The 20,493-nt window shown below is 52.1% G+C and overlaps 1 protein-coding gene and 1 long non-coding RNA gene across 7 annotated transcripts; one reads left to right on the top strand and one right to left on the bottom strand.

Annotated features, from left to right (window-relative positions):
• Positions 1–149: 149 nt before the first annotated feature.
• On the bottom strand, positions 150–13,833 carry Ano9 (anoctamin 9). Of its 5 annotated transcripts, XM_063251997.1 has the most exons (26): positions 13,718–13,814; positions 12,546–12,685; positions 10,727–10,846; positions 8,360–8,434; positions 8,022–8,147; positions 7,803–7,936; positions 7,235–7,281; positions 7,085–7,143; positions 6,934–7,007; positions 6,480–6,614; positions 6,291–6,384; positions 6,107–6,167; positions 5,932–6,014; positions 5,569–5,673; positions 5,335–5,493; positions 5,225–5,261; positions 4,969–5,080; positions 3,222–3,279; positions 3,046–3,143; positions 2,837–2,967; positions 2,606–2,758; positions 1,832–1,979; positions 1,237–1,338; positions 1,057–1,159; positions 840–952; positions 150–753 (listed from the first exon to the last, which is right to left on the bottom strand). In XM_063251997.1, the coding sequence occupies exons 2-26, from the start codon at positions 12,681–12,683 to the stop codon at positions 726–728; spliced, it is 2,493 nt and encodes an 830-aa protein (XP_063108067.1). In that variant the 5' UTR covers positions 12,684–12,685; positions 13,718–13,814; the 3' UTR covers positions 150–725. The 5 variants fall into 5 exon arrangements, with proteins under 5 accessions (XP_063108067.1, XP_063108068.1, XP_063108069.1 ...); XM_063251998.1 differs by lacking the exon at positions 1,237–1,338; XM_063251999.1 differs by lacking the exon at positions 12,546–12,685 and having other exon boundaries at positions 13,718–13,738.
• On the top strand, positions 5,488–20,363 carry LOC111756239 (uncharacterized). Of its 2 annotated transcripts, XR_002790709.2 has the most exons (5): positions 5,488–6,158; positions 6,904–8,744; positions 8,859–9,076; positions 19,911–19,976; positions 20,057–20,363. It is a non-coding gene; the product is annotated as an uncharacterized LOC111756239 (long non-coding RNA). The 2 variants fall into 2 exon arrangements; XR_010048446.1 differs by having other exon boundaries at positions 19,911–20,363.
• Positions 20,364–20,493: the final 130 nt, after the last annotated feature.

Here is a 20,493-nt window from a genome sequence, read left to right as displayed (position 1 = left end):
CCATTCATAACTCCCTCCAGCAGCACAGAAAGGACAGGGTAGCCTGGGCTGCCACATCCCCTCTTTCCAACCTCAAGGACTGGTTTCCTTCTAGCTCAGGCAGACATCACCCCCAGGAGCACAGCTCTACTGTGCTGAGGCTCAGAAAGTCAAGGCAAACAGGTTTAACTTTATTACAGAAAGTTCTGCTTGGTTGGGGGATCTAGGCCCTTCCGGGGACAGCTGAAATGCTGAGCTTGAAGTAGGTGGCACCAGCAAGATGGGATAGAGTCAAGAGTGGGGTGAAAAGTCCAGGAGACCTGGAAAACTTGGGCCAACTTTGCTGCCTGAGATTGCATGAGTAACCCCCCCCAAATCTGTGGGTATCAAAGTGATCGAGAGGTAAAGTCGGGGTGCTGTACCATGGCTGAGTCCTAAGTGAGATGGCACAGGCCCACAGGCATATAGGTGCTGCTCACAGATGCACCACATACACCTAGAACTCCTATGACCCCCATGATAGACAAGGACCTCCCAGGACACCTCCATTTGCATCTGCATGTACATAGACCCTTCCAGGGACAGCACCACTCTCATATCCAAGAGCCTCCCAGGAGCCCATACAAACACAAGCCTTCTTTTAGGCCCCTGCTCCATATGTGTGCACACACAGCCACAAACAAGACTGGATGTGCAGGTGGTGGTGGCTCCTGGTGTCCAGTGCTTCTCTGCCTGCTTCTGGCCACCTACACATCTGTGCTCTTGGAGCTGGACCTGGAAGCAGAGTGCAGTTGTAGGGATTACAGCCCACATCTCCCCCAAGCCTAAGGCTGCCCCAGTCCAGCTCCCTGTCTCCCTACCTTAGCTTTTCCTGCAGCACATCATACTTCTCCTCCAGAACCTTATTTTTCACCAACTGGGGGACATCAGGAACAAACCATGCAGCAATGACCTTGATGCATAAAGCAACGTGCTGGAGGAAAGAGCCAAAGTCTCATCAAGATCAGGCTGAGACCTTGTAGGGGTCTGGTGCTGGGGGAGGACTGACATGAGCTACCCCCTTCCAGTTCTGCCTACCTCGAAGAGGATGACAAAAGCCAGACGGATGGCCAGGAGGAGCCAGAACTGCTCAGTAAAGTTGTACTTGTCATTAGGGTCACGATTTCGGTAGTCTCGGTACCTGGGGTAGGGAAGTACTGAGGTCAGGAGTCGGGAGCTCAGAAAGCTGCATGGCAGGGGGTGGGGGTGGGTCCAAACCTGCATTCTGTCAAGTTTCCTGAGGCCTGCATTTTCTTGGGGTCCTGGAAATCCTTTGTGAAGAAGACTGAGAGGCTATGGTTGACATAGCCAGTGAGGCAGCTGGGGAGGAAACAGGAGGGTGGGCACACAGTGCCTCAGCCCTGAGGATGCTACCTGGGACCCAATATGTATCTCCTGGGGTAATCAGGATGGGCCACAACCCAGCTGACCTCCTCAGTTTCCCTACACATGGCCACTGGGGACAGGGGGAAGCCATGGGACCTCAGGGTACCACTGGCTGAGGGCTGAGGGGCACATTTCTGGGCTGTTACACAGTGGCCCTGGGGAGTCCAAGAAGCTGGATCTGGTTCTGCTCTGCCTTCCTCCTCAGTGCCAGGAGTGGAATATGTACAAAGGGTCCAACTTAGGAGAATAGCTGTTCTGGCAGAGCCTCAGTTTCCAGTGGAGTCCACTTGGTTAAACTGGGCTCCAGCCAGGGTCTGTGAGTCAGAAGGGCAGGACAGGAAGTATCCCCAGCAGCATCCAGCTGTTCTCAAGAAAGAGGGCCAGGGTTCCCGGGCCTTAACTATAGGCAGCTTCTCAGGGTCCTTACTCGACTTTTTGAGGGGGTTCCCTTCGGCATGGGCTGTCACGGTACTTGTAAATCATTCGGGGGATGAACTCAGATGTGAAGGCAATAACCATCCCATTTGCAATGACCGCCAGCACGCCGATGATCTCCAGTACCTGCAACCATGTGCCTAGGCCACAGCAGTGGGAAAATGGATGTGGCCAGATCAGGACAGGAACCCCCAAGGCTGGCTGGGGCTGTCCTCTCTCAGCTCACAGCGCCCTGTTGCACCCAAAGGAAGTGAGTCCTGCACTAGGAAATTCCCAGGCATGGCAAAACAGGCATGGGAGGGACTCAGCTTTTCTGTGCCACCCCTTCACCCTGACATGGACAGGGAGGGGCACTTAAATGCCCGGCCTCCATCTTCCTGAACTCTTAGGGCCACCACCAGGCTGCTCCTCCCTACAACAGGACCCCTAAACCTGTGCCCAAGGCTGGTTCCCTACCAAGACCTCTCCCTCTCCTCACATGGAGCTCCCTGTTCCCATCTATCTCCAAGTTCTGGTCTAGGTGCCTGTGGCCCCTGCTTCCAGTTCCTGCCCCCAACCACAGGGTCTACTATGCCCTCTGAGTCCAGCTCCCCTGCCTGGCCACTTACAAGTTGCCTATCCTTCTGCCAGATTCTGGTGCCTTTCCGCCTTTTCCTGGGACAGAGTCCACAGGCTGAACTGGGCTGAGAGTGTTGTCTGTGGGGGAGGGGGATCCTGCCAGTGCCCTCCCAGGCCCTGGCCACTGCCTTGTGGAGCCCTGACCAACCGATGTCTTTGGCCTTGCGAGGCACCAGCCGCCGCTGCAACTGCACCATCTTGATGGCATCCAGGCGGATTTCCACCACGTTGCTGAAGAACGCGAGCAGCGGGGCCAGGGGAAAGGCAGCCACAAAGATGGTAGTGAAGCCATACTGGATCACTGTGGTGGACATACCTGTCAGCCTCAGCTCCAGGGGCTACCTGCCCAGGAGCCAGCCCCTACCCATCCCCCACGCACTCATCTCCATGAACTCGTCGAACAGGGTGAAGCTGGTTACTGGGTTCAGACAATAGTTTCGCTGCCAGTCCTGGAGCTCGAGGTCGCCGGCCCAGCAGGCCCACAGCATTTTCTGCTTATAGGCAAACCACCTGTGGGCAGGGAGAGTGGTGGGCATAGGTGGAGGCGTGGGTGACAGAGCAGGCAGCAGGTGGGTATGGGGTGCTCACGGGCGCAGGTACTCCACACAATTGCTGAGCGTTTGCTTCAGGCCCATGATGATAGCCATCTGCACAAACAGGTCCATCATGCAGCCGCTGAGGTGGCACTGTAGGGGGCAGGGAGGGTCAGCATGGAGGTCTGGAGGCGCTCAGGGACGAAGCAGCAAGCCTCAAGCTATACTGACCTCCTCCAGCTTCCACAGCCCGGCTAGGCGCGTGGACTTCCCAGGGTGACCATTGATCCTAGGGAGGAAACTGAGGCCTGAGAGGGGGTGGGGCCATGTCCTGCCCACAGGTGAGGTTGCAGCAGTCGGAGGTGGAGGGGACAGGAAAGAGATGACAGACAGCAGCAGCAGCCCACACCTGATAAACCCACTCCAGAGGATCGCACACTGGGTGGGCTGCTCGGCCTCCATAGCTGCTCACAGGCAAGGATGTGGTCTGCAGGAGGTCAGCAGGGCCTGGCCTCAGCTCCTCCTCATCCACACACAGTTATTTCATGTATAAAATTTTGTATATATTTTCTGTACATGACAGAAAACCTAAACTAGCTGAGCCAGATGTGATGGTATACTCCTGTAATCCCAGCCTCTTGAGAAGGCTGAGGCAGAAGGATCAGAAGTCAAAGGTGAGCCTGAGCAATTTATCAAGACTCTGTGTAAAAAAATAAAAGAGCTGGAGGTATAGTTCAGTGGTGGAACACTTGGCTAGTACATGCAAGGCCCCTACTATGGCAAATATGAGCACACAATACATACAAAAATATACATACACACATATCTATAAACTATCTTAAACCGAGGTGCATGTTTGATGAAACCCTAGAAGCATCCTCATTATGTTCATCATAATTTTAGGGAGTGCAGTGCCTGAGAGAGAACCCAGGACCATTGTACTGAGCTACATCCCTATAGCTTTTTTTCTTCTTCTTCTTTTTCTTAATCTTCTCAAACACGGTCTTACTAAGTCACTAAGTTTTTCAGACTGGGCTTAAACTTGTGATCTTCCTATCTCAGCCTCTTAGCGTCTTGGGATTACAAACATGTGCCACCACACCCAGCTTTATGATAACAATTAATATGGTGCTAGAATTACTGGCAAATAGGCAAGAAAAATACAAGGTATAACCAACAAGTTATAACATATCTGCAAAGGAAAACATTATTGTTTTAGGAAATACATTATATAATTGGAAAATAAAAATAAATGAACTGAAAGGCTGAGTGGATAAACCCTGACAGGCACTCAGGTCAGCTGTAAAACTAGCACCAAGCAGAGCTGGCTTCTGGGTGTGTAGCCAAAGCCCTAGGGATGGTGCTTGAGAAAATTCTAGTCACAGACAGACACTAGCAAGCATTGTGAAATAATCAGGATGAAATACAAGAGGGACCTGTGAGAAGAAAACATGAACCCAACTAAAGAACACGTAAAGGCTGAGACTGAGAATGCTGTCCCCTACAGAAGACCCAGGGGTTGCTTGAGGTAGGAAGGACAAGGTGCCAAAAGATGAGGGTACCACTGATCCCTGGACCCTATGACTGCATCTCTCTCCCTGCAAGGGGCTCCCTCCCACAGTGGTATGCAGACTGTGAGTCAGCTGACCTTAACTCACGGGTTTCTCAGGGGACTCAGCCTGGCATTTCTGGCATGGAGCTAGAAGGACACCTCCAATGCAGACATCCCTGGAAGTTTCTCATAAAAGCAGTGTGTGTACTTGCAGGACTGGCCCGCTTCGGCCAGCAGGTGTCTGTGACACACAAGGACACTGGAGACACGCCAAGCTACAGGGGAGTCACCTCTGGAGCTAGGGCTGGGGCACGCTCTGTACTGGTTTTTGTGTGTTCTGAACAGGGCTTATCTTTACATGTGAAAGAACATTCTGACACTGGGAAGGAGGGACAAGCAGGAAAGGGCAGTGAGGGAGCAGCACACCTGCCCAAGATAAAGGCGATGTAGATGAGGGAAGAGAAGTGGGCGAAGAACTGCAGCGTGAAGAACTTGACTGTGAACTTGCTTTCACGCTCCGAGAAGGTCCTGGGCTTCTCTGGAATGAGATGAGGCTGTCATTCTCCAGCCTAGCCTTCTCCAGACCACTGTGGCAGAATCCCAAGCCTGTCTCTGATGGCAGCTCCAAGAATCACAGCCATGAAACCTCCCAAGCCCAGAAAGGGCAGGGCTGTTCTCTCACCAAAATCACAAAGCTTCAGGGCCACATACTTATTGACCTGTGGGCAGAAAGCATCAAGTGGATTCATCAAGGCTATAAGGACCCCCACCACTTCCCTGCCCTGTCCCCACCTTGGTCATGATGATGATGGTCACATAATGCACCACGGCCCCAATCGCCACCATGGCTGTGGTCACCCCCAGGAAGGGCCAGGCCAAGTTGCTAAAGAGGGCAGCAGCCAGTACTCGGTACACCACCAGCATGTGTGCCATGCCAATCATGAAGCAGATCTACAGAGAGGAGTCCAGTGGTCAGGCACAGAGGGCTGCACAGGTGGCATCCAGCTCCCATGATCCCCTGTGTACCATGAGCAGAGACAGAACCAGGATAATGGTGCTGCGCAGGTAGGAGTGCTGGTGCCGCCGGAGCTTGTAGTCGGGGCAATTAATGAGCTCGAGTGCCATTTCCTCCTAGAGAGGTCACATGGACACATGCCTCAGACATGAAAACAATGCATGCTTTGGGCACAGGGACACTATTCAGATAGAGACACACACCTCATGCGGACATTCAGACACGAGACTCATGCCTCAGACATGGGGACATGTGATTCTGACACACAGACATGTCCCCTTGGACATGGGGAAGTATTCCTTCAGAAATGGGGAGATGTCCCTCAGACACAGGACACTGAGAGCTGACAACCCTGGCCAATAGCTCTACCTCACCTGGTCCTCGTCCCACCCATACAGGTCCCAGTGCAGGACAACTCGGGCTCGCTGCCGCTTCCAGATCTCCAGAAACACAGTGGCTACAGTGAAATGTGGAGGTGTCATGGCAAGAGAAGGTGACTTGGAGCTCAGGCCACCATCCCACAGCTCTGGGGGACCTGCAGCAACTCACCCCACAGAGCCATGAAGATGGCAAACAGCACAGTGCCCTCGTTGTCAAAGAAGTGAGTGAGCTAGAGAGAGGGGTATGGTGGGCTTTGGGTTGGCCACTGCCTGAACCCCTAGAACAGGGAGAGTTTACTTCCGGGGATGGATCATTTCCCCAGGGATGGGCCCTGGGGACCCAAGCAGCAAACCTTGGCAAAAACGCAGGTAACTGAGAGCGGTTGGTATTTGTCGCTGTCGCCAATAGGACACAAGAAGATGTCGTGGGCCTCACAGATCTCCTTGCTGGGGGCAGGACAAGTATGGCACAGGCTCTTCCCAGACACCCTACCTTGCTTTCCCCTGGGTCTGGCCCTCCCTAGGCTTGGGCCCCAGCCCACCTGATCTGGCTGGAGTTGAACAGGGCAAACCCGCTCAAGAAGACGATGAGGCCCACCACAGCAGCAGGCACCAGCATGTAGGTATACCAGCCGAGCCAGGCAAAGTACAGCGCCACCTTCTCACCAAAGTATTCCCTGTGGGCAAGCTGGCCTGTCAGGGCCACACTGTACCAGGCCTGCTGTCACAGAGGCCAGTACCTGGCTGAAGGTAGCCACATAGAGAGAGGGAGTGAAGCAGGTCCAATGGTCACATGCCTGAGTGTGTAGCATAAAGGGTTTGTGCTGCCACATATGTACCATGGGGTTATAGGTGCCCCAGAGGATAGACAGCTGCGCCTTGAGAATACAGGTGTACCCACAGGTGGACAAGTGTGGTCACAGGAAGGCAGATGTGCCCAAGGGGCTATGGATATATCTCTTGCAGGCACAGGTGGTCTTTTGGGAGCACTGTTACCTGATAGCATCAATTGGCTGCTCCTGGAACATGTTTCTCCACTGGGCCCACTTCATCTTCAGGTCTTCCTCTCCCTGGGTAGGTGACAGATGGTGAGCACTTCCTGCTTAGGGTCCAGTCCTCAGCCCCCTTCTGGCTGCTTATCTCTCACCCTGTGTAGGGGGAACTTGTCCTCAAAGACCCCATCTTTCACCAAGTCCTCGAAGGTGTCTAGGGGTCATGAGAGTTCATGTCAGAGGGCAGTGTAGGGCAAGGGTTGTGTGGGTCGGCACCCTCCAGCCACCTGCCCATTTGTTCTCACCACCGGATGCTGTCTTGCTGTTTAGGATGAAGTTCACAATTCGGATTCTGAAACCCAAGAGCAAGGTTAGGACAGCCCTGTGAGACCTCAGTGGGCCCAAGTCAGCTGGGATCTTTCCCGACTCTCCCATCCTTCCCCTCACTTGCGCAGCCCTAGCCATGGCCTCCAGGGTGACGGCTGCCAAGGTCTCCTGTCCTCCCTGCACCCCTGTGTGCAGCCCTCCCTTTGGCCTGGCCGAGAGCGCCCTCTAACTGTGCTCCCACCAGTACTGCACATGTGCCCAGCACACTCTGCAGCCCTCTAGAGCTATCTTGCCTATGTGGAGATGAAGGCCTCAGAGTCCAGCAGGGACAGCTGGGTCTAGGACTCTCCAACCCTGCCCACCTTTTTCAGCTGGCTTGGGTCCTGTGCCCTGGGGGATACAGAATGCTCCAAGCAAAGAGGACTGTCCTTATCACTTATCAAGGAATAAGGCCCTACTCACACGAGGTGCTGGCTGTTCTGTTGTGAATAGCTCATGAGGCCTCCTGCTCTGCTTTGACTGAATGGGTTGGGCAGAGCTTCTCACCTCGTGGTAGTTGGTGTTGCTGGCTCCACGCCCGAGGCAGGAACCTCTGGCTCCATGAGGAGGGTGCGGTACAAGTCAAAGATCCTGTTGTCAGCTCGGATCCCAAAGAACACACGTTTCTGGTCCTCTCTCACCTGGAGTTGGGGCCACATGTCTTCTACTAGAAACATCCCCTCTCCACACCCTGACCTAGCCCTGCCCCCTGCCAGGTATCACCACCTTGACATGGAAGCCTTTGCTCTTGAGCTCCTCCAGGAACTGCTTCTGGCGCTCAACCTGCTTGAATCTCAACTCTGTGTGGTACTTGGCCACAAGAATGAAGTCCCACTGCTCAGAGGGCTCTGCCTGGAAAGGGAGCGTGGGTGGGCCAGGCAGAGACCCAGAAGGAGAGGGATGGAGGACAGGGCCAGGCCATGGGCAGGGAGTTTGTGAGACAAGGCAAGGACCGAGGCAGGTGGGCTTGGGACAGGGATGGGCAGGGACCTTGGGAGGAACGAGTATGGACTGAGGAGTGGAAGAGGGTTGGACCATGCCCCAGGAAGGCCATGAAGACCCACCTCACAAGTTCCAATCTCCATCAGCGGGAAGCTCTCCCCTTCTGTCCCCACCAGGACCTGGAAGCTCTCTTCATCCTAAAGGGCAGACAAAGGGGTAGAAGATGGGAAGGTAGGTAAGCCCCTGTTATGGTTTATGTCTGTGGCCCCCAGGCCTCATGAGTTTGCATTGTTCATTTGTGATGGTCCATTGCATAGTGCTTAGATTGATGGTGTCAGTGCTCCACCCACATAGGGGTGGAGCCAGGATGTGATGTAATGGCAGGAAGAAGGTGTGTCTTGCTCTTTGCTGGTTCCAGCTTGCTGTTTGCAGCCACCATGAACTGTGGCCCAGCCATGCCCGCCTGCCTTGGAGCCAACTGAATGTGGACTGAAACCTCCAAAAACTGTAAGAAATAAACCTTTCCTTTCCCAACTTTGGGCTTCAGGTATTTTTCTCAGCGACAAGTAAAAAGTAACTAAGACAGCCCCTCACTGGTTTCTTCTTGCAACTTCTGGACAGGTGTGGACACCTCGCACCCAAAGCTGAGAGGAGAGTCAGAAATAAGTCAGCAAATGAGTAAGTCCACATGGAGGCAAGGCCAAGGATGGCCAGGAGCAGATGATGGCCACCCTCATAACCAACCAGTCCACATGCTGGAGAAGAAGCTGGCTATCAGGACAGACAGCCTCTTTCTGCAATGGGTGGAGGTGCAGCCAAGTTTCACAGAAGGGGAGCTGGTGAGCAGAGAGGGGATGAAGCAACTCAGACCTGGGGCGTCACAAAGGTGCAGGTTTGACCCTGTGTGCCTACACTGCTGGTAGTACACCAGCGGAGCACAAACTTGGGGATCATTTTGCACCACTAGGCTCCTAGACCTCCACTTGACAGCGCAGACACGTACACTGATGTTTACATCAACACTGTGGAAATCCTAAAGCCATGGAGGGGGCTGGTACCCCAAGATATGCTCAACCCAGGAAGAGGCAGCCCAGGTGAGGGCAGAGGAGGCAAGTGGGGCATGTCTCTATCCCTGAGGACCCCAAGCACGTGGCAGGACCTCAGGTGGCTGCTGTTAATTTCAGATCCAGCCACTTCTCCCCTCTGCTGTGGGCTGGATCTGTGACCAGAGAGGAATGTGGCAGGAGACTGTGTCACTTCACAGAGGAGACCCCAATAGGCCCTCGGACCAGGTCAGGTGGGCCAAGGTTACCCGCAGTGTCATCAAGCAGCCCTAATAGGATGCTGGAGACAGGACACATCCCCCCAACCAGTCCTCTTCCTCACAGCAAGAAGGGAGGCAAAAGGGCTACATCAGGACATCCAGATTCAGAGTCAGGTCACTAGGAGGGGGACAGAGGGACCCTCACAGGGTGGGGAAAGGATGCAGACAGGGGCAATGCTGGCGACTGGGATCAGCTGGGTTATGTAAGCATCTTCATGAGATGGTCATCAAGGGAAGCTGGTAGAGGCCAAGGGGACAGCACACAACCTTGCTGACTCTGCCAAAGCTAAAACCATCCTAGATAATTATTTATTTTTTAAAAAAGCAAGACTCAGGTGCTTACTTGCTGCACATTATACTTTCGACATTGTGAAAAGCAGCAAACAAGTAAAGCTTCACTTTTCAGAAATACGTGTAGGTGGACAGAGCTGCAAAACTGTGCAGGGCTCAGGGTGGGGCCCTGTAGTTCTGGTGGTTGGTATCCTTGTGGGTGCTGGGTGCACTGCAGGGAGTGGTCAGCAGGAGGAGTCTCCAGGCAGGCTTTTTCCAAACGTAGTGGGGGCAGTCAGGGAGACCTAGATGGCAGGGAGGCCCAGGGCAGGGGCAGGCTATAGCCAGCAGCACTGGCTGTGGAGACAGAGTCTATCTATGCTCCACGTGGATGAGGGCCCAGCCTGAACCTTGGCTGGCAGCTCCAGTGTCAGCCCAGGAACCCTGTGCACTGGTGTTGGAGGGGACAGATCACTCTGGAACCCTGCTTCTTCATCACCATGACACCTGCCTCCCAAAGTAAAGCTGTCTCCTAGCCACATGGTGGCCCAAGCCCGTGACCCTGCGCCACATCATGCCACAGCCAGGACCTTGCTCTTGCAGGTCCCTCACCTGCATTTCCTGTCCTTCTCAACTACATTCCTGCCAGCTCCTCCAGAAAGGCTCACTTGACTGCTCCAGCCAGTTGGCCCTCCACAGCTGCCAGTAAGATACCCAGTCATATCTGAATTTTAGATAAATAGCAATTGGCTTTTCTTTTTTTTTTTTTATTCAGTACTTGGAATTGAACCCAGGACCCTTGAACTACCACACCTGGCTCAGCAGGTGCCTTTTAGTGTATGCATAGCCCAGTGATGGCCTCAGACACACTTACACAGAAACAATGGTTATTTACCTGGGAATCTGTTTGTGGTTTCCTGGTACCAAGTCCACCTCTTTTCCTGTCCACTCCCTGAACTTGCACAAGAGGTGCTGGCTCCAGGACAGCCCTGTGTCTGGCCCACTTCCACCCTGTCTGGATCACATAAGCCACAAAGCAATCCAATCAGTGGCAGGGTGACATGGATACCCTTTGTGGGTCCCTGCAGCCATCCTGGGTGTCCCCTCTCAGAGTGCAGCTCCCTCTCCCTCCACTTCTCCTCCAGATTCCCAGGCTCCCCAGCTGCCACCTCCAGCACACAGACACCTGTACCCAGGTGTGGCCAGCAGTAACCAAACTTCCCCTGTCCTTGAGCGGGAAAAACTTGCAGTCAGAGGTACAGAAAGGGGGAGCACCACTCCACGGTCTCAGGAAAGGAGACAAAGTCTCAACCAGACAGGATGGTGGCGGGTGCTCTGGTGTCTCCCACCTGCCCACCGAGGGGCTTAGCAGGTGTTATATGGGTTGAGCTGGTGAGTGAAATGGATCTTCATGAGTTTAATTTGAGATCTGGGAGGGAACTTCCCATTTCGGTTCAAAACTGCAAGACAAGTGAGGGGGACCCAAACCAGACTGGAGTTCGGGGACCAGGCCAAAGAGGAGCCTGGGACAGAGAACAACCTAGAGGCCATACCTGGCCAGCCCCAGAAATAAGGCACAGAGAGGCCTCCCCATCAAAGGCCCTGTGCAGCTTGGGGATGAAACACCTATATCAGTCTCCCATGGGGCCTGGTGACTCAGAGAGGTGTGATGGGTCTCACCTAGCAGGCCTTGATGTGGGCCACTGAACAAAGGCCCTCCAGATAATGCCATGGACACCCACCTAAGGGTAGCCACTACAGCCAGGAGAGCAGTCCCCTGGCCATTCCTGGTCCCCCTGACAAGTGTCAGATCCCTGACTCTGCTGCCTAGCAGCCCCACCTCTAGGATCAGTATCTGTCCCTCTCTCCATCTGTCTCCAGAGCCATATCTCTGGTCCCCAATCGGATCCTTTGGCTGCTCAGTGTGGTGTTTTGGTCCTCCACCAGTAGGGCTAAGTGGCCCACCTGAAGCTGCTGTCTCCTCCAGCCAGAGACCACTCCAGGCAGTGTCTAAGACCCTACACCTCTGCCCATCAGGCTCCTCTAGGAAGCCATGTGAGCCCCATGGCAGGACAGGGCAATCCCCCCCTCAGCCAGGGGCCCTGGAATGTTAGTCCCAGCCTTGCCGTCAGCAGACCCTGAGCAAACAACTAGCCTTGGCTCTGATGTTCCCAACCCTCTCCTGAACCTTAGTTTCCTCATCTACAGAATGAAGTAACATCACTCCTACTTCAAAATCACCTAATGACATGCACAGGCAGGATGAGGGTAGACAGGGCCATACACCTAGCCATGGGAATTCCTGTAGCCTCTCCCCACCCACCCAACTTTCCAGGCACCTATTGTGTCAGGGACTGAGTCTCAGGAGGGTAACCTCTGGGACCAGGGGATGAGCATCTCCAGCCACCCCCATCACAGGGCACCAGTGCCGGGTGTCCTGTTCCCACTGTCCCTCGGCTGGCTCTGGGTCAGGGTGGGCAGAAGGGCCAGCTATGCAAATCTGACCGCCCTCCAGTATGCATGTGCATGCACACCTCAGCAACAGCTTGAGCTAGGCCTCATCCGCTGCCTAAGGCACCCTTGTCCCACAGGTCACAGCCAGCCCTAGATGTCCTTGTTCACCCTCACCACCTGCTGCACCCCAGCCAGGCCCTCTGCCCACCCTCCCCAGGGGTCCTGCCTCCCTCCAGTGTCCAGCACCACTGTGAGCTCACCCTTCCCTGCCTCTGCCCAGGTGATGAGGCAGCTTGCTCTACACCTGATGAGTAGACACCATGGGCTGAAGGGTGGTGGCCCAGAGCTCTGCCTTGGAGGGCAAGAGATTCGCAGCAGGCAAGCAGTAAGGACAGCATTCCTGGGAGAGAATAATGTGTGTGGGCTGTTCCTGAGAGGCAAGATACAGCTGGTGTTTGGGACTCTGTTCTCAGTACCTCCAGGGACTCAGTCCTTAGCACCTCTGAGAATTGGTAGTTACTACTTCTAGTGACCAACCTCTCAGCACCTCTGAGGACTTGGAAGTTGCCACGCTCAGGAACTCAGTCCTTAGCATTGTCAGGAACTCAAGTCTCCAGCACCTTTGGGAACTTGGCAGTTACAACTCCTAGTGACTCAGTCTCAGCACTTCAGCTTTGCAAAAGCATACAAGGAAAGAAGGAAAGTAACCAGAAGCCAGATCAGGGAAGGCTACTCAGATAGCCGGGGAGCTTGAACTTCAGCAGAAGCACTGAGGAGCCACAGAAGGAACCTAGCAGGAAGCACCAGGCCTCTGAGTTTCTGGCAGGAGCTACTTTCTACCTGGCTGGCCAGCCCAGTTTCTCCTGGCCAGCGTGGGAGGCAGAGGCTGATGGGGACCCTGGGACCAGGCTAGGCAGCAGGTACCAGCTGGTCATGGCAGAGCTAGAGGGAGTAGTCAGCCTCAGCCCACACCTGGAGGCTGGTGCTGAGAGAGGGCTGGTTTCACTCAGTTCCTCTCTGTGCCTCCTCCTCCTGGGCTTCCAGGTGCTGCCCCCACCTAGGTGACCCCCTTCACTGGCAGGGAGGAGAAAGCCTGTCTTCCTGGAGGTCTCCTGTGCTCTCCAGTTCTTTGCCCTGCATGGCAGACTCAACATCCTGCAGCCTGAGAAGGACCTCCAGCCCTGGGCATTTGAGCACCAACACCTGGTATCCATAGCCCCTCAGGGGCCTAGGCAGGGGATAGCAGCAGGTTGGCCCCAGCCACCTGGAAGACTCACACAGGAACCCTGTAGCACAGCCTTGGGGTCTCCAGAACCCTAGGGAGTGGGAAGAGCCATTTTGGATCCTGCCCAGGGTCTTATTCTGTCTGGCAGGCTGCTGGGACCCCCAAAGTGCCTCTCTAGAGACGAGGGTCTGTGAAGACCAGGCTCACCTGCATGCTGGGCACAGGCTGCCTGCTGACTGCACCAAACAGGATTCCTCTGGGACTGATGTGGTTCTGGCACCAGCCTCTGAGAGTGTCTGCCAGGTGCAGGTGGTGCTATTTGCTACTTCCTTGTAGAGCCTGCCTTCCCTCCCCTTGCCACACCCAGGTGTCCTAGGGAGGAGCCAGAGGTTGCAGCACAGTCCCTTCCTGAGGGTCAGGTGGGAACCGGAATGTGCTGATGCCCCAGTCCAGATGAGATACAAAGGATGTGTGGAGTCCTCACAGAGACCCACAATGGCACACCTCAGTTCCTTCAGACCCAGCCCAACCTCCTTTTCATTCCCAGAGGGGAAACAGGCAAGAGGAGAGAGAAACCCTGAGAGAAAGTGCCTTCTGTGGCCCTGGCCCAGTGACCCTGGGGGAAAAGGTCTCCGGACAGTGAAGACACCCTTATCCCAGGCCTGTAGCCTGTTCAAGGCAGTTGCTGCTGGCAGGGGCTGAGGAGGCATGGAATCACCTGAAAAGGGGACAGCACCCAAAGGGAGTAGTAATCCGTGAGTCTACCCCAGGACAACAAGTGTGGTGAGGGCTGTAAGGGAGGCAAGAGTGGAGCACCCACCTATGTAGTAAGCAGCTTTACTGGGCAGGGATACACTGGCTTGTTCAGGGCAATGAAGGGTTTGACTCAGCTGGAAAGCTAAGGACTCAGACACCGACACCAAAAATCATGGCTTGGCCACAAGAATAAGGGCACCCAAAGTGTGGAAGGGGTGCACTGCACCCAGATGTGAGGGGTTTGGGGCACTTGGGTGTTAGGGGCGGAGCAGCAGCAGGTGTGAGTGCCATAGGGCACCCAGGTCGAGGTTCACCGTTGGTTGGCCTGTCTCTCCGGGTTCAGGCCTTGGCCTCTGTTTGCCTGCCTGTGGTCCCAGAGGACACCTGTGGCCCTGGGTGGTTGAAAAACTGTAAAGAAAGGAACTGGCATACAGGACTACAAAGCTCTGTGGAGCAAACACAGATGGAACCCAAACAGGAAGCATGCTCGTGTATTCCACCTGTAAGGAAATCTGGAGTCAGCAGTCCAGGACTGGTATGCCCATGGTATGAGAGTGTGTGTGTGTGTGTGTGTGTGTGTGTGTGTGTGTGTGTGTGTTATTGGGGACTTAGTTGGGGAGCAGTGAGTTATAACCCTAACGCTTTTTTATTTTTTGAGACAAAGTCTCACTAAATTGCTAGATTGCCAAAGCCAAGTTGGCCTCGAACTTGCAATCCTCCCACCCTAGGCTCTGAAGTAGCTGGCGTCATAGGTGTGTGCCACCAAATCCAGCTTAGAATCCTTTTAGCTTGCTTAAACACTTGGCCTCACATATGGTCTAAGATGGCTGCTCAAACTCCAGGCCTCACATCTACTTTTCAGGCAGCAGGAGAGAAAAGATGAAAGGCACCCCACCCTTTATGTGGCTAATTATATGACCACACCTTATCGAAAAGAAGTCTGAGGGTAAGAAAGGAAGTAAAGGATTTGTGACACCTGTACCCTCAGTAGTGCTGAGTGAGAGTTGTCAAGCTTCAGAGTCACTCAGACGCAGGCCCACATATTTCCCACCTGCTCCTGATTAGGGATCTCTCATGGCCCCCAGTCCAGCCTTCTGGGGACACTATATTTATATTTCTATTGCACTACCACCCACTAGCTCATCCCAAGTCTTCCCCTCTCAAGAGAAACTCAGCCCTGCTTGGAGCACCTGCATCCTGTACTTTTGAATGACTTTACTGGGCTTTCCCAATTCTATTGCCACAGAAACCCAGATACCTCTCCCCCTCATTTCCATTTGCCACAGGCAGCACTGTCCGCCTCTCCCACCTCTGAGTTCCCACACTCAGGGAAGGATGCAAAGCCAGCTTGGGCCTCCTGTGCCATCCAAGGAGAAAACAAGCTTGCATAAAGCATCAAAGCCCTAGTGCTGCTGATACTGAAATATCTTATTACAGCATTTGTAAACTTCCCTAAAAGGAAAAAAATTCAAAATAATAAAAACATGTATAAATATGTCCTTTGCATCCAAAACCCTAAACCACCTAGATCATCAAGAAGCCGGGCATGGAGACCCACACCTATTGTAGGGAGCCATTGAAGCTGGAGATTGATCACATGTGTGGGACTAAAGTAAGGCCAGCCCTGAAAACACATAGAGCCCAAAACTAGCCACCTAAACAAGCTGTTACAGCTCTAAGAAGGCAAGGGGTCCAAGCCAGCCAGGCAAACAAGTTGCTAGGCAGCAGGGTTCATCTTTCTAAGTATATAAATAAAACTGCTACAATGGTTGAACAGTCCCTTCTCTCCCATCAAGAGAGTCAGGATACCTGACCTTGGCTTTCCTTTCTTTTCTTTATTTTCTCATCTTCTCACTGTCCTTCCCTCAGGAACATCTAGAGCTGTGGCCGGTTGCTACAGCCTATGCTCTCAGCACATGGGAGGCTGAGGCAGGAAGATCTCTACAAGCTCTACGGCCAGCCTGGGCAACACAGTGAGACCCTGTCTCAAAAAGAAAAAAAATCTTCAAGGGTAGAAAAATGTCTGAACAAATTGTACATTACCAGCCATCCAAAAGTAGGCATTCGGGACTAGGGAAGTAGTTTATTGGTAAACACTTGCCTGGCATGCAGTCATGAGTTCAATCCCTGGTACAAAAAAAAATTTACAAACTTGTACTGTATAAATTTCTAAAACTTTAATGCAATGAAGTTAAGATGCTGGAAATGTAGATACATATTTGCATGTTATCTTTGCTTAACAATGTGAATTGTAGGGTGGTAGAATGTTGTTTCCCTCTTTATATTATTCCACTTCTTTCAAATTTCCTACCTCAAATATGGACCGCCTTCATAAACTCTCTTTTTGACTTAGCTTATTTTCATATTACAGTATTTAAACCTTATTTTCCCCAGGCTCAGTCAAGGGTTTGTCTCTCCTCTGGAATGTGGCTGGGAGGATGTGATGGTATGCTGAGGCCTCCAGGTAGTGTCCTGAGCTGGTCATGGGCACAGCTGCTTTGCCCTTCCTGGTCAGAGTACCTGGGGCTCCTACTTTTTTTTTTTTAAGACAGAGTCTCCCTATGTAGTTCAGGCTGGCCTTGAACTCACTTTGTAGCCCAGACTGGGCTCAAACTCCCAGCAATCCTCTTGCCTCAGCCTCTTAAGAGATGGGATTATGTGCTACCACACCCTGCTCTTTTCTAGTGGACCCTGGACCTTTTCCTTCTTCTTCTACCAAGGGAGCCACCTGACCCACTCCTCCTAGTTAGAGTGGCATCCATCTGGAGAACTCAGGGTGAGAAGGGAAGTTGGGTCCAAAGGTGCCCAGGGAACTCGTAGGCAGCAGTAGCACCACCTGCCTTTACCTTCGCTCTATGCCAGCAGAGGCAGCACCTCCAGGTGAGTCAGGTGGGCACCCCAGGAACCTGCCTTCTGCCCTCTTTCTGACTGTCCCTCACCTTCCCAGCCCCAGGCCCTGCAGAAAGAATCCTCACCAGGCCAGGCAGCACCCTCACAGCAGGTGGCTGGAATGGGGGTCTTGCAGCAGGGCAGGGACACTTGTGCCTCCTGCCCGCAGCCCCCAGGAGAAACCCCAGGACCACTGTCTTCTGAGTGCTGCACCGGTTCTCTTTCCTCTCCTAGCAACTATACTTTTACAAAGCGCCACCAGAAAAAGAACCAGGCCACGCCTGCTGTCCCCGGCTGGAACCCACCGCTTCTTTGCACACTGCCTGTCTGGGTCCCTTTCCCGGGAGCCCCACATCCTGACTCTCTCACCTGCTACTTACAACCTGCAGCCTCCAGAGGCCACCTTCCAAGCCCTGGGAGGGTCCGATCCTCTTACTCCGGGGGAGGCCCCTGCAGAGGCGTCCCCCATTGGGCAAAGCGTTGGCAGGAAAGAGCTGGGCACAGAGTCACCAACATTTCTCTGCCTGTTTCTCTGGGTGTAAACAATACAAAAATGGAATCCAAGGAGTACTGAAGAGCTCCACACTTTTCATTTGTGGAGCTCTGAAATTGGTCAGCGCAGGCTCACTTAGGGCACTACCGCATGGCTTGCACCGGGCTCCAGGGAAGTGAGGGTGCCAGACGGCGCCCCATGCCCCTCAATGCTCATGCAGGCCTCTGGGATCTGGCGGCCTGCCCCACCCTAGGTGGCCAAGTGCATGCCGCAGTAGCCAGGCAGAGGCCAGCAGCCCCTCGGTCAAGATCATTTACAGGCCTACACCCCACCTTTACTGGCTCAGAGTACACTTCAGTGGGTTTGGGCACATTCATAGATAGGTGTGAAAAAGTTATGAATACCAAACGCTAACCAAAATGAGGTGGGGATGTTGCTGGGTACCCTGCCCTCCTAGGACGCCTACAGCCACACTAGTCTCACTAGCTTGAGACTAGCCGCACTAGTCTCAAAAGGGGCTCTGCCCCCTTTTGAGGGGCATGAGGTTTTCATGTACTGTACACTGTAAGCAAGCAGGCCTCTGCAGTCAGTTCCTAAGAGTAGGGCTTGGTTTCAACCTGTTTACTTGATTTCTTCTCCTAAATGTCTCCCTTTGTCTCAACTTCTTTGTCACTAAAAGCAAGTGTGTCCTGGGTTATGACTCCATTGCTAGTCCCATTTTGAAACCTTCGGCATCACCACACCTACTCAGACTCCCCTCTCCTTGGTTCAAGAACACAGATCAGAGTGACACAGGAACCACAATAGGTGGGGCAGAGGACCAACAAACTCCTGGGCCCTTATCCTACTACTCATTAAAAAGTCAGGGACTTAAAAACAGTTTTTCCTAAGAAACAGTGATTCTCCACTTAGGCCTACAGATGCCTGATAAATAAAAGCAGAACAAAATTTGACCTTCATAGCCTGGCATGGTGCCACACATTTCTAATCCCAGCACTCAGAAGGTTGAAGCAAGAGGATCCTTGTGAATTGGAGACCAGCCTCGGTTACAAAGTGAGCTCAAGGGCTAGCCTGAAATGCATAGTGAAACCATTTCAGAAAAACAAAAAAGAAAGAAATAACCTTGACCTTCATGTGTAAAGCTTTGTGTGACCTTCATGTGTAAAGCTATCCTTTCTCAGCTATGCAGATAGATATGTCAGTCATTTGATGTCTACAAGTTGACAAAAATGATTCATCCCAAATCCATATAACCTATCTCCATCCCTCTTCGAGACTGAAGGCACCAAGTTTTTAAAAATTTTGTTCCCTGTTTTGGTTTTTTGAAACAAGATATTGCTTTGTATAGCCCAGGCTGGTTTTATTTATTTATTTTGGATTTTTAAATTTTTTTTTACATTTTGGATATACATAATGATCACATTCATCATTGGGAATTTATACCTGTATGTGATACATCTTGCTTCTTTTTTTCTCATTTCCCTTCCTTCCCTGCAACTCCTCTTTCCCTTATTTACAAAAGTTTTGTTTCTATTTTTTCTTTATTATTTTTCTTGTCCCTTTTTCCCCCTTTCCCTCTCTTCTTCACCTTCTCATTTGAACATTTCCTTCCCATTTCCCAATATTTATTATACATTTTGGTCCTTATTTACACTTTCAGTTCCTCACACCAGGGAAACAATGTGATATTTACACCTATGTCTAGTTTATTTCACTTGAGATTATAGTCTCAAGGTGTATCTATTTAGATACAGATGTCTCAAGTTTATTCTTCTTTATGGCATAGTAGTACTCTATTATATTTTTTAAAAGCTGCATCTTTTTTATCCATTGGTTGATGGGCATTTGGCCTGTTTCCAAGATTTAACTATTACAAAAGTGCTGCTATCAACATGGATGTGCATACATACATTGTTGTGTTTGATGCTTTTAATTCTTTCAGGAGATACCCAGAAGGAGAATAGCTGGATCAAATGGAGCCTCTAGTTTTAGTTTTTTGAGGACTCTGCACACTGCTCTCCACAGTGGTTGCACCAGTGGTCTACGCTCCCACCAACAATGGAAAAGGGTTCCTTTTCTCCCACAGCCCTGTCAACATTTGTTATTGGCTGATTTTTTGATAGTAGCCATTCTTTCTGGAGTACGATGGAATCTCAACATTGTTTTAAGTTGCATCTCTCAATGACCAGTGATGTTGAATAGTTTTCCAAATATTTATTTGCCATTTCTACTTCTTTATTTGAGATGTGTCATTCATTTCAGATGCCCAGGATGGCCTTAAACTCAGATCCTTCTGCATCAACCTTCCAAATGCTGGGATTGCACAAGGTAAAGTTTACAGGGATATTCAACTATACCCAGAAGTCTCCATTGTCCTAAACCTGTAGTCACCTTGGATTCCAAAATAGCCCCGCAGGACTGAGACTCCCCAAATGGAAACAGTCATGTCATGGAAACAGAACACACCACCACCACCCCAGCAAGAGATTTTTCTGGAGTTAGGAAACCAGGAATGAGATCATGATCGACCCGACCCCAGTCTTTCACCACAGCTCCTTCCCTATTTTCTTTTACTTTCTTTGTTAGGGCACCATGTTCTTGTTTTGGCAGCACATGTACTGTGTTCCGGGCCGGCTTGATCTTTGTCTGAGCTGTGCTGTACTCCCTTCGTTTTCTCTTATTTTCCAATTAAACCTATTTTTCCTTGTAAATTCTTGCTGAATGCCTCAGTTTTAATTTCCATTATCATTGAAGCACAGACCTGGTAAGACTGTAACATATGAGTCCCGCTCTTCAAAACAGATCGGGGTTTTTTGTTTGTTTGTTTTTGGGTTGACGCTTGATT

Source organism: Cavia porcellus, unplaced genomic scaffold (assembly GCF_034190915.1).
Source record: "Cavia porcellus strain 051 isolate PalLab524CR breed Dunkin Hartley unplaced genomic scaffold, mCavPor4.1 scaffold_6, whole genome shotgun sequence".
In the NCBI taxonomy this organism is placed as follows: domain Eukaryota; kingdom Metazoa; phylum Chordata; class Mammalia; order Rodentia; family Caviidae; genus Cavia; species Cavia porcellus.
Note: the sequence above shows the minus strand (reverse complement) of the source record. Positions and strands in the feature narration are given on the sequence as shown.